The 13,897-nt window shown below is 45.6% G+C and overlaps 1 protein-coding gene across 1 annotated transcript in view; it reads left to right on the top strand.

The window, feature by feature from the left end:
• ADCY9 (adenylate cyclase 9) overlaps window positions 1-13,897 on the top strand; it is a 117,761-nt gene that overhangs the window by 82,289 nt on the left and 21,575 nt on the right. The window contains exons 3-4 of the mRNA XM_021698379.1: window positions 2,342-2,532; window positions 13,488-13,592. Coding sequence (XP_021554054.1) covers window positions 2,342-2,532; window positions 13,488-13,592 — 296 coding nt within the window. The remainder of the gene's footprint in view (window positions 1-2,341; window positions 2,533-13,487; window positions 13,593-13,897) is intronic.

Here is a 13,897-nt window from a genome sequence, read left to right as displayed (position 1 = left end):
GAGTATTTCATGGTCTTCTTTAGGGTGAGTTAATGTCCAAAGTTACTTATCTAAGTCTTTCGATTCCCACCTATGATTTGGCTGTCCTCTAGGATCTCTCTAGGTGACTTAAAAACACACATCATATAGTACTTTTATGAGGAAAAAGGGAGATGAGGAGAGATTGAACGAAGAAATGGGGGTGTAGCCATAACATGATGAACGATAATTAAGTAATCCTTAGGTTGTTTAATTAATTTTTTTAAGTAATCTCTAATCCCAGCGTGGGGCTTGAGCTCATGATCCTGAGATCAGGAGTCACATGCTCCACCGACTAAGCCAGCCAGGCACCCTCCCTTTTTTAAGTAATTACTTTTTTTTTTTTTAAGATTTTATTTATTTATTTGACAGAGAGAGACACAGTGAGAGAGGGAACACAAGCAGGGGGAGTGGGAGAAGGAGAAGCAGGCTTCCTGCAGAGCAGGGAGCCCGATGCGGGGCTCATTCCCAGGACCCCGGGATCGTGACCTGAGCCGAAGGCAGACGCTTAAAGACTGAGCCATCCAGGTGCCCCAAGTAATTACTTTTAAAGCATTTATTAAACTATACTGAACATAAGCACCTATGTGGGTTTAGGAGTGTAGACCCCTCACCTCAGATGTTTCCGTGATGGCTTTTCTTTTCTTTTCTTTTCTTTCTTTCTTTTTTTTTTTTTTTTTTAAGATTTTATGTATTTATTTGACAGAGAGAGACATAGCGAGAGAGGAACAACAAGCAGGGGGAGTGGGAGAGGAGAGAAGCAGGCTTCCTACTGAGCAGAAAGCCCGATGTGGGGCTCGATCCCAGGATTCTGGGATCATGACCTGAGCCAAAGGCAGCCGCTTAACGAAGGACCGAGCCACCCAGGCGCCCCACTGAGCCACCAAGGCGCCCCCTGTGATGCCTTTTCATTGCCACTTTCTCCTGAAGCTTAAACTCTCCAAGAGAGGGACTTTCTTTTGTTCTTGACTCTATTCTTCAGCTATAGCCGACCCCAGGCCTAAAACAAATGTTTATTGAACAAATTACATTGCCACTCCCCTCAACAGATTTGCAGCGTGGTGAACTTTCAGTAAGGAGTAACAATGGATTCATTTAAATAAGATTTGTTTCCTTTTCAGAAATTGCTTGAGTTCTGCCTGGAAAAGCTGCTGCTTAGTATTTTCCCAGCAGATAGTTCTTCTGAAGACCTGGAGCAGGGACCTACCTGCCTGTTAGAGCTGCCTAACAGTGTAGCATACTTTAGTGTGTTATTTCAGCCTTTAATAAGAATTATAAAGATGTTGGTTAATTGTCCATTTAACTATTTTTTTAAAAGATCTTATTTTTATTTATTTTTTTAAAAAAGATTTCATTTATTGACAGAGAGAGAGAGAGTATGAGCAGTGGTGGGAGCGGCAGGCAGAGGAAGAAGCAGACTTCCTGCTGAGCAGGGAGCCCGATGCAGGACTTGATCCCGGGACTCCAGGATTGTGACCTGAGCTGAAGGCAGTTGCTTAACCAACCGAGCCACCCAGGCGCCCCAAAAAGATCTTATTTTTATTTATGAGACAGAGAGAGTGGGGGGAGGAGCAGAGTAAGAGGGAGGGCAGACTCCCATCTGAATGCAGAGCCCAACTTGGGGCTCGATCTCAGGACCCTGAGATCATGACCTGAGCCGAAACCAAGAATCAGATGCTTAACCGACTGAGCCACCTAGGTGCTCCCCCCCCACTTTTTTAAATGAGGATTTTGTGAGAGAATAAAATTATCATAGACTACAGCTTGACAAAAGCTGCATGTTCTTGCTATGAATGTTTAGATCCAACAGAAAACTGATACTTGATCATCCGTATCAAGGGAGGTTTTAATTACTCCTGTGGTGCACATTACGGTTTCACTTTTCGTGGCAGTTTTGCAATCCTGACATAGGTAACATGGTCCATATTCTAGATCACCCTCGCATATAGACTGACTGAACAAAATAAGCCCAAGAATGTCTAGGGTCAACCATCATTGTCTGCTGAGCTACCGGCACAAAGCAGTCATGTGACCCTTGCATAGAGGAGCTTTTTAATGCTCATTTCAGCCCCCCAAGGTAAAATGTGCCGCCAAAGTTCAAAGACAACATGATATAAGTAAATGGTGTGTCTTGGAAGCAAACATTCTCCCTGAAATATGCGCATCTCTGAAAAGATCATAGAAATCAGTAGTAAAATATGACATTCATATTTTCACTTTACTCTCCACTTTTCAGGAGCATGTCCTGCATAGAAAGCAAGATCGAGCTGCATTTCAACCAACAGTGGTTTCCATCTGTGCTGATTGTAATTTTTATCCATAGGTTTGAAGACATACCTGATAGCGGGTCAGAGAGCGAAGGAGTCTCATTGCAGCTGTTCAGAGGCCTTGCTTTCTGGCTTTGAGGTCATTGACGGCTCACGGGTGTCCTCGGGTCCTAGGGGACAGGGGACAGCATCGCCAGGGAGTGTCAGTGACTTGGCGCAGACTGTCAAAACCTTTGATAACCTTAAGGTTAGTTTTTTTTTTTTCTACTTCTAAAATTTTATATTAATTCTGCAGTAGAACATGTGAAATAATAAGCAGCCTTTGGGTCTGTGGCAGACGACTTGGAATGCCCTTCACTTTGGTTTTTTGTGATTTTTAAATTTAGTATGAAGTCACCAGCATTTTGCATTTTTTAACATCTTTGCTTTTTTGACATATTATGCACCTCCATTTTCTTTCCACACTGCATCAATTTGCTTCTCACTCGAGCTGTTGTTTTCTTTTCCTGAGACCTATGCTGTCTTTTGGGGATCTCTGAAAGCTAATGATAAGTGATAGTAAAGGTGATTCTTCTCGCAGCTTGCTTAGTGAGCTCGTTCGTATCTTATTTCAGAGACCATTTTCCCCAGTGCTCCTATGTCTCTTGAAATAGAATGTCTCACGATTATTTTAAATTTTGTTTGTGTGGGTGAATCTTGTGGCGTAGCTCACTGAAAGAGTGTGGGCTTGCCGGGAACATTACAGCATTTCATTGTTGGGGCAGAGACCTCCTGGTGGCTGTCTCTACGTACCCATTTCTGTCATCATCAACTGCCACAGGATTAACATGGCGGGCCATGGGTATAGGAAACCACACCAGTGTATGAGCTGCTCCTCAGTTTTCACATGTGATTTCATTTCCCCCACTGGTATCTCTTGTTTATTTTTACTGTTGAAATATTTGCTGTTTCCATTTGAAAAAAAAAAGAAAAAGAGAGAGAGATAACAGTTCCCCTTCACTGTGTTGTGCTCTCAAATAATCAAACGATATGTTGGTCCAAATGATGGCCTGTTGTTACAGCTTTAATCCAGTATGTTCCTGTTTATCCACATTCATTCACAGCTTTGAAAGCCAGCTCTGCTGGTGTTTAAGTTCAACAGGATCATAATGTGGGCATCCAGGTCATTTCCCTCCACCAGAATCCGTAGTCCCTGTCGGCCAGTTACTTTGTGTAATTCTCATGCTCAGGTTTATTAATAGCACTTGTGTATCATTTTTATCATATGCTTTGTTACGTTAGTGCAGGGTTTTTCAACTGTCAGCACTAGGAATGTTTTGGGCCAGGTAACTGTTTGTGGTGGGGGCTGGCCTGTGCACTGTGGGATATTGAGCAGCATTCCTGGCTCCCACCCACCAGATGCCAGGAGCACCCACTCTTCCCATTGTGGTGATGGAGAATGCCTCCAGACACTGCCCAGTGACCCCTGAGGGTTGAGGGAGGGTAAAATCCCCTCTGGTTGAGAACCCATGAGGTAGGGTACTAGACGCGGTCCTTTCCCATGTCCTCAGCATACTGCTAATGTCTCTGAAATTTCCTTACTGCCTGCGCACTTTCAAGACAGCCTCTGCTCGGGGCGATGTTTTGCAGCAGTCAGGAAGAGGAGTTCTCCGCTCTCGGGCTCACGGGCTGTCCCTGAGCGTGGGCAGGAACCATTGTAGAGGGAGAAGTTGAAAACGTGGTTTTCCAAATACAGCTTCATTATTTAGAGAGAAATTATTTCCTCCGGGCTTCAAACTGAGCTGTATTTAAGTAGAGAAATAGAGCTCAAATCCAAAAATAAATGATGTGTTGTGTTTGCCTGCCATGTTAGATTATGTGTATGTGTGTTTCTAGCCATACCACCTAACTTCCAATTTTAGTGACAGCGATTTGGTGCTAAATTGATCTAAAAAGGTTTTCTCTTATCCCAGAGAACATTTCTTGTTCTAGTTAAATGTATATAGTTATAGTTAAAGATATAAATGTATTTTTCTTTATTTTAAAAATCTGGATAGATAAAAAACTATTTAGCATATTCTGTTGTCATGTATAAATTTTTAAATAGTCATTGAAAGTTTTCTGAAAATTTTGTGATCTATTAAGTTAACTGTGTCTGCCAAAAAGAATTTTGGTGGGGGGAAAAGATCTTTGTGTCCCTTCCAGGGAGGAAGGACAAGCTGGATCTTGAAGTATAATTTCTGGGATATTTTCATGTGAGGACATCTGAGATGAGGACCGCCCCCGCGGTTGGAGTGGAAGGAGCACAGAGAGGTAGACAGCGTGGTCTCCAGGCTTTGCCACTCTGGGGAAGTCATGTGCAATCTGGCCCCTTTGCTTCTAGTTCGTGGGGTCAGGTAAGAGCAGGCCTCTGTGAGTGCCTTGCAAGTAGTATGCGCTGGGTAACTGAGTGAGTTTTTAGGAGCTATCGTCAAGCCTGAAAGAAAACTGAGGTCCGCTTCAAGGATTACATACATTCTAATCTGATGTATAAGTCTTTCTTTTGGGTAAGAGTTTTCACACAACAGAAAAAATACTGGCTGCTCGCTCATAGGTTCTTGGTGTAGATTTATCCTGTGCACTTGTCCCATGTGTCATTGGTTTGTTGCCTTATGTCTGCACTACGGTTAGTTTTTCCGTTTAGCTAGAAACACTGAGTGGTTCCTCCTAATCATTTGCCAGGGTCTGTTGACTCTCCCTGTGAACGAGCTTCTTTCCTTTGTGGCTGCTGCCCCCTCGTCCAGCAAGAGGTGGCTCCTGTGTGGACTTCTGTCACCAACCCCGCATGTCCTTGCCCAGTGCGGGAGCCCTGGCTCGCGGAGGGGGACTTTGTCAGGCAGTGTTTCCCTTGAATGTACATTCTCTGAGCAGTAGTTTCTCAGGTTGAAAATAGGTGGCAAGTATGGAAAAAGCATTCTGTGGTCAAGGACACCTGCACAGTTCTGGGCTACATCCTGTAGAAAGGGTCTCTGTGCTCCAGGACATCTCGGAGCCTTTAGCGTGCTACTGTCCACGTTAGGCCTCCAGAGAGGGATGTGGCAGCGGCATTCTTGGGCTTCTGTGACCACAGACTTCTTTCTTCAGGCCACACCTTTTGGGGGAATGATTGTCTAGTGGAAGGAGTTTCATGCAGGAACCAAGAAATTAGGGAAAGGTGTTGAGTGAATATTCCTCAGGTGAATGCATGTGTGCCTTGACCTGTCGCTCCTGTCACCTGCAGTGCACCTCACTGTCCCTATCCCTCTGAGCTGCTCTTCCTTGCCCTGTTCAGTGTCATTGGAGTTTCCAGTGACTCCTCCAGCTAACAGTGCTGTCTCCCCATCTTCACATCCTCGGTCCATTCAGCTGTAATGTACACCTTTACTTGTTTCTTACGCAGCTTCCTGTGAGCTCTTTGAATGCGGGTAGAACCCATGTGTGAAATAACTTACGTTTTTCCCAAGTGTACAGCCTGGCATGGGGTAGATAACTATAACTTTCTTTTGGTTTAAGTTTTTTTCTTGAATGATACACAGAGAACTGTAGCTCTGCAGAGCTAGGCCAAGAAGGACCAAGTTCAGAAGCCCAGGCAGAACTGAATAGAAGCAGGTAACGTCAACGAAGCATTTGTTTTCCACTCCTTGTGCACATGTCCCATGTGAGTTGTCTCCCAGTTCATAGCTGGAGGATTTTTACCTAATATTTCATTAAATAGTATGACTACTGTGATGACCTAGTAGTGACGTCAAAGGTCAAAGGGTTTGGCCCTGAGGTCATAGGTCAGAGGGACCCCTTCCCACACCCAAGCCTTGGCTTCTTGAGTGACTGGCAGTGAGAGTTTCTCATCAGGAAGACCCTGGATAGCGTAATGGGGGGGAGAGGAGTACTACTGTGGAAAGGGCTTCTCAAAGCCTGGTCTTGGGACTGTGAGCAAGTCATTTAGTTTCTCTTGGCCACAGTGAGATGGTAATGACTATCTCCCAGGTTTGCTGTGAAGATCAGCTGAAGTAATGTCCATGAATATTAGGTTTGGAGTAGAAGCTCTGTTAACACTGGACACGTGTGTATTCACTCCGCATGGAGAAATGGACACTGACCGTGGTAGGAGTGAAGAAGGGCAGGAGGAGACAGGTAAGGCTTTGATTTGCCCACAAGGGGTCACTGACTCTCTCAGGAAGGTCTTGGCTTCTCTGTTCTGATATGAGGGAGGTTCTTCAGTTTTTGCTGTAGGGGATGTAACCACGTCACACATGTGACATCAGAGCATGAGCACCTTGGCCCGTTTAGTGTGACCTCAGCTCTCCAGGGGATGTCTGCTGCTCCTTCTCCATGAACACTGTGGGTGATGGATGGATTGAGACCACCTGTGCCAAGGAACATAGCTGGTCAGGCATCTTCGTGAAGAACAAAGAAATGGAAACCAAACATGTGGATGGTTTTTTTTTTTAATCACATCAGTCTCAACCAGTGAACTTTGTGAGTGGTGAAAGCATCTTAGTTCATCTCTAACGGGCCTCATTGGAAAGACACCTGCTCAGCTAGTCTTTGTGAATTTAACCTTAATCTATTATTCAGAACCCTGGGGCTGTGCGCTCATAGGGCAATTCTACATGTTTACAGTTAGTAATGAGGCGAATGATGTAGATTGACCCACATGGGGGCAATTTAGGGAGGATCTGTTCTGTTTTCAAAAGGGTAATACTTTCCCTTTGAGGTCAGTAGCCCCAGGGACCATCCTTCTGTGGCAGTCCCTATGACTTTTTTAATGACTCTAAATAAATGGTCACTTCTTTTATCTCCCTGTTATTTGTATGTAAAATAATTATGACGAGGCTCCGTGGGCTCAGTGTGAGGAGGCAGTGGGCCTTTTAGTTCATTTCAGAAATGGAAAAGGTAGTAAATATCTGTCTATAGTTTAGATACTAAATAAGTATTTCTTATAAATGGTGGTCTAATTGGTAGTGGTGATGGTTGCACAATTCTGTGAATACACTAAAAGCCACAGAATTATATATTCTCTAGATGGGTGATTTGCATGGTATGTGAATTCTATCTTGATAAAGCTGTTATAAAATAAATAGTAGTCTAATTGCTCGCTCTGAAAGGTGAACATAAAGTAAGTTTTTTAAAAAAAAGATGTTCAGGTTTTATCTATATTTCCAGTCATGTGTGTTTCCTTCAGCTAGGAGAAAGCCTGTCCCATGGAAATCAACACCTTACAGAAGAGTTCCAGCTGATGGAGGTAGAAGGAGTGAGGGAGAGAGAACCAACACTAGAACACCAACGTAGTATTTGCTGCCGGCAGGGTCCCTCAGTGAATTCTAAAATTAGCGGGTAGAAGTTTAAGGAGAAACAGGATATTTCCACAGCCTCCAAGCACTGCCCCCCGCCCCCCGGATATTTGCTGATGACAAAGAGAAGAATAATAACTCCACAGTGGAAAACCTGGCAGGCCCTGCCTCACTGAACGATGAAGGCCGGTATCACAATTAATAAGACTTGCAGTGTCGTGTATGTGCCCCCGCCATGTGATGTGCTGACCAGGGCACGTCACCTCTGTGGGGTCCTTCTGCCAAATCACACAACACCTGACGCCTGACCAGGGCACTGCAACAGTGACAAGTCATTGAAGACGATAAAAGACCGAGGACCTGCCACAGGCTGGAGGAGACAAGGAGACGCTGAATGCAGCGTGGGATCCTGGTACAGAAAAAGGCGGTTCGGGGAAAAGCGGGGAAATCTGAGCGTAGTTAGTACTGTGCCAGCGCTCATGCTGTAGTCTCGATGGCCATGCCGTGGTTGCCGTGAGCCACTGACGTTCGGCAACGCTGGAGAAGGACACGTGGCAGCTCCCTGAACTGTCTTTACTGCTCCCCATAAGTCTAAGCTGTTGCACGGTTTAAATGTCTAATATATATGTATTAACTATTTTACTCTATGTTATTTTAATCATTCTATATAATATAAATGTTAGGTGTGTAACATTGGTTGTATTTCTATTATATATTACATATGAATTGACATGAGAAGATAAGTCCAGCATCATTTAACTGGTATCATCAGGTAGTGAAGTATTACATGTAAATGAAGTTTCCCAAAATACCCAATATTTTCTTATTTGACTTGCTGATGGAATATTCCCACAGCACAGGAATGATCTTCTCACCTCATCAGCCTTAGTTATTACACTCGGTGGTTGTCTAGGGCTGGGGACTCTGAGCAGGGTTTTATGACTCCACACTCTGTGACTCCGAGATCTTGGGTCTGATTTTTACAGGTTTTTTGTTTTATTTTATTTATTTATTTTTTGCCTCCCGTATTCTCAGACTGTGCACTTTCTATTCTTAAAGCTTCTGGGATGCCTTTCTTTTTCTGTAACAATTCCTGCTTCTCTTTTTCTCTAGTATTTTGGTTGTAGAAATCATCTACTTGGAAGTGTTGATGCTCATGCTAACCCACTAGCTTAAACAATGTCGCACTGCCCCCCCCCCCCATTCCTGCTCCCTGGGAGATGTCACATGCACAGATGGGGTCCAGGCTGCAGCTGCGTGGGCTTAAGCTCCCCTCTGTCACTCTCTGCAGTGAGACTCCGGGCAAGTCATTTCTCTTCTCTGCCTCAGTTTCCTGTGTGTGGAATGGAGCAAATCATAGTGTCTGCTTCATGGGTGCTTATGAGGACTGCAGGCAGAGAGCCGAGAACCTCGGGTGGGCCTCAGTAGGTCTGTTTGTTGTTACTGTTGCACGTTTCTGCCTGCCACTTTCAGCCTGAGTTTTGAGCTTGGGAGCCAGTGTTGCTTCTCTTGGTCCTAGGACAGCTTACCAAATAGTCACGTTCAGCAGACTAAACAGGCAAAGCCAGCGCTTTTCTGATGTTTCCTCTTCGTTTCTCAGAAAAGAGGTTTCCCTGCTTTCTTCCTTGACAGTTATGAAAAAGGACAGCTGTTGGCTTAGAAATGATTTATCTTGTGAAGAGAAATAGCCTTGAAGAAAAACCTATTTTATCGCTTTATGCCATATATTCTGAACAGAATGTAGGGTGTGTGTATTGAAATGTATTAAAAACAAATGCAAATGTGTTCAAGTGTGTTAGAGAAAGTTACCATCTCCCCTCCAAAGCCCATGTCTGCGTTGGGGAAGGAGCAGAGATCATCTGGGAAAATGCAGAGATTGCTCTTGGGTGTTCTCCAAGGATCTCGGGTTTCCCAGGCAACAGCCAGCACTCGCCTTGACCTGTAGAGTACTCTGTTTTGGGGACCTTAGCTGGTCTTAATAAAGCTTCCCTTGGTGCCAGTGTGCCCGTAGTACCACTTAGAAGCACCAGGAGGTGGTCATAACTGCTTGGGCTACTTGAGGGGAACGAGGCCCAGGAGGTCATAGTGCCAGGATGATTCCTGGGTCCTTCCTATGTGAGGAAAAGAACAGAGAGAAGCTGCACAGTGGTCAGGGACCAGGAACCTGCAGGCTGACTCCCGCTGCTGACGAACCTTTGTGTCCTCCAAGTGGCCTTGTGGTGTGTTACAAGGATTAACTGAGGCCAGGCGCATGAGACCACAGACCCTGCACACATGAGGATGTGCTCAGCACACAGGTGATTCTCCATCACAGCAGCTGCCATCGTTGTAAGAGTGATTTTATCTGGCATATCGGGCATGTCTCCCAAGATGGTAAGCTACCCCAGATAGTTCCCTAAAGTCCAAAGTGCTCTTCCTAGTGAGGGTTTCTCAGCAGGAGGAGAGGCAGTTGTTTAATGGGTAGGGAAACATCTCCCAGAGGTATCTGGGTGCTTGGCAAAAACCAGTTTGTGAGGTGTTTTAACCCTGATTAAAATGAAGCTGGAAAATAGTTAAAGTTTTTGTGGGTAGTGGAGAGGGGAAACAGACCCACCCTCTGTTGCCTGTGGGACCTTCCTGGTGCAGAAGGGACGCTCGCCACACGTCAGAAAGGAATGTCGAGATGTGAGGATGTCTTCATCGGGCAGATGGACTTCTCTAGGATTTTTTGTTTCATTTGTTTTAAAGATTTAATCAATGAAATTTCCCCAAAAAGCAAAGTAGATGAGGAAGAAACAGAAGGAAAAAAGCCACATTTTCAAAGTACAGTGAAATGATCTTCTGGATCCATGTGCTGTAAGTTCCTGGGGCTGCTTTGCTACAGGCGGGCCTGGAATCCACAGCTGGTTCTCCCCCACCCCCCCGCCCCTGGTGTCCCCACTCCCTGGATGAAGCTGCTGTAGGGGTGCAGAGGGAGTAGTGAGCACTGTTCAGGCCATGGGGGGTCCCAGCCACAGTGCCTGCTCTCTACTGCTTCCCATGTGACTCTGACAAGTACCTGAACCTCCCCGAGGAGAGTTTCTGAGACCATTTATGAACATTATGTCTGTGCCTTTGCTCCCTGAGGTTCTTTTGTGGACAGTCTACCAGACCTTACCTCTGTATTAGAACATTTTATACAGCAGGTACAGGCCGCATAGCCTCTCTGTGTCAAAGGGATGTGGACTTGGGTTGCCCAGTTGTGAAGACCACAGTCATAGGCTTCTGGAGATCAGCCCAGTCCCCATGGACACTCCCAGTCTCCACGGGCTTCCCAGCACCTTCACAGTCAACCTCCGGAGAGAGGGCACCGTGCTGAAGTTGTGTGCCTTAAGTGCGTGTGCAGGGAATCCTTCGTAGACGGTGTGTGCCCTCTGGTGTCCAGGAGGTTTGTTAGTCTCTGTTGCGTATTTATGGCTCTAAGTGCATAAAACATCTTGTATGTGTACTTGAGGAGAGAAAAGTGCTTAGGAACAAACTGAGACCGAGAGATACCAAGGATGGCTGTCCTGTCTGTGATAAGGACATCATATTACAGCTGCGTGGTCTTCATAACCAGAAGTTTCACTGTTAAGGACCAACATGTGTTGAGTACCCACTAGCACCTCAGGCAGAGCCCAGGGTGGTGAATGCATGTGTGCATCTGCTCGTGCAGGCTTCCCCCTGCCGGATATCCCCAGTCAGCCACAGTCCTCCCACTGGGCCAGGATGCGGCATCCTCGTCCTTGCCCACTCTTCCACAACCTCATTTATGGGAGACACAGTCCTGTTGTGGAAAGGGGAAACTGAGGCTTGGAGATCCCCCTACCCTAGTCAGTGTTCGAACCAAGATTTGGTCCATGACAGTTTGATTTCGAAACCAGCACCTCTGATCCCTGTGCTACACTACCAGTAAGGGGTAGCTTCGGGAACTAATTAGAATAGTCTTGTCACACTACTTCTCTAGTCTTCAGGTGTCAAAAGTGGCCAGAGAAATAACTCTTACTACTTTGTCTTGTCTGCCCGAGACTGGGGAAAGCCCCAGACCCTAAGGGTATGACTCAGGTTAGAGTCTCTCGGACTGTCCCCGTGCCCACCACTCTCCCTGGGCTGCCAGCTGGCCCTTGCAGAGGCCAGTGTTGCCCTAGAGGAGCAACCTGCCACCACCGCAGCCACCAGAGTCGTTCTCACAGCCCTCGCCCCCCGCAGAGGGGTGAAGTCACCGCGCTCCAGTGACAAGCCCAGCAAGACTCCTGAGGGCGCTCCCTGCGAGGGTGTTGGATTTTGTTTTTTCTTTTGAGAAGATCAGTGGCCCCATCAGCAACATGTTTTGACGTTTAACTCAGTCATTACCAAGGTGCATTAAAATAAATTTGTATGTTATATTACTGGCAATTAGAACATTCTGCCCCTGTCAATGATGTCAGTGTTTAAAGAGCTATAGGCATGTTTTACCTTGGTATTGCTGTTCACTCAGGTATGTTAGTTAATGATTTGGCCTGCCGCTTTGGCGTGTGTATTTTCATTTTTCGAATGAATATGAATGTTCAAACTTGCGCGTTGCATTAGATTCTCAGATGACACAACTCTTTAGAATCTTTCTTTTATTTAATACAGCAGAGGCCTGAAATCTAACTTAGGATGTAATATAGCTCATATCCTTGCCCGTGGGTACTAAGTGATACTTACATTAAATTTCTAAAATAGTGCCTAGCCTCCTATAATGTGTTCCAGTGTGTAACAGTGCTAATTATGCTAGAAATTGTCAGAATCCCTCTAAATCTGTCCTGCTGCCATTCGTCTTCTCCATTGGAAGCTCTTAGTTGCTGTCTTGGTGGTGGCTGCCAGTTTACTGGATCCCATTGATAGTAAGAGTGAATTGATTAAGGATGCACTGAGTGCCAGGAGCAAGGCTAGACTGTCTACACATGTCTTCACTTAGCTCTTACCACACATCTGCAAGAGCTGTGGCACCACTCTCGTTTTATAGGTGAAAGGACGGAGGTGAGTAATTTGAACAGGGCATCTCCACACCCTGGTTGTGAGAAGCAAAGCCTGGCCCTTTCTGCTCTACCTGATGGCATTAAGCCTTGACTTCTCTTTTCCAGGTCAGCTAATTGCTCAGGCTTCTGAGAACTCCTAGGTCTGTAAGCATGTCCCTTTGACTTTCCAGCCTGTTTTACCCGAACAGCTCACCATCACACAGAGCTCGAGAACCTCATGTAGCCTAGTGGATGGTTGGTTGGCTTAATAACAGCTTTATTGAGATACAATTCATGTTACCATAAAATTTACCCTTTTAAAGTATACATTTTGGTGGTTTTTAGTATATTTGCAAGATTGTGCATCCATCACCACAGTCAGTTTTGGAACATTTTCATCACCCCTCCAGACACCCATTAGATCCCTCCCCATTCCTTTGTCCCCTCAACCCTGGCACCCAGTAATCACCTTACCATCTCTATGAGTTTGCCTTTTCTGGACATTTTCTACAGTTGGAGTCATATAACATGTGGTCCTTTGTGTCTGGCTTCTGTCACCTGACAATGTTTTCAGGGTTCATCCATGTTGGAGCAGGTGTCAGTGTTTCGTTCCTTTTGACGGCTGAATCATATTCCATTCTGCAGACAGACCACATTTAGTTGATCCATTCATCCATTGATGGACATTCGAGTTGTTTCTACTTTCTCGCTGTTACGGACAGCGCTGCTCTGAGTATCCATGTGCTGGTCTTCGTGTGGACATGTTTCCGTTTTCACTTCACCAGTTTGTTTTTGACTCCTGTTCAAGGGGCTCAGGAGCCCTTCCAGTTGGTTTCCACCATTCAGCGTGACAGCCAGTTGCAATGATAGACTTGAATTACGGGTTGTGGCCGTGCTTTCTGGGTGTGTTCCTATGGTGTATGTTTTTCTTGTAGAACTGTCCTTCATGCGGCATCATGTTGGCCCCCAAATCGGAAGCTGGTGTAGGAGGAGGAGCGGTCCAAAATGGCTGTCAAGAGGAACATAAAAACAGCACTAAGGTAACAAGCTCTTGGCTGTTGTTCCTGTCGGTTCCTCCCCTGGTGCCTCCACCTGAGGTGACATTCCTGTCTTGTCAGCTTCTCAGTTCCAAGAATAACTCCCCTTAAGTGACACCATGCCACACCGTCTCATCCTGAGGGTTTTGAATAGATCAGTAATAGACCAGTGAAGATCAGGATGGAGAGTCAGGTCTAACCCTTGTGAAATAGAATAATCACATGCCCAGCTGGATGGGACTCCCTTCATGGACAGTAAGAGCTTAAAGCCACGTGGACTGCAGTAGCTAGGGGAGATCTCTGGGGCT

Source organism: Neomonachus schauinslandi, chromosome 5 (assembly GCF_002201575.2).
Source record: "Neomonachus schauinslandi chromosome 5, ASM220157v2, whole genome shotgun sequence".
NCBI lineage: Eukaryota > Metazoa > Chordata > Mammalia > Carnivora > Phocidae > Neomonachus > Neomonachus schauinslandi.
Note: the sequence above shows the minus strand (reverse complement) of the source record. Positions and strands in the feature narration are given on the sequence as shown.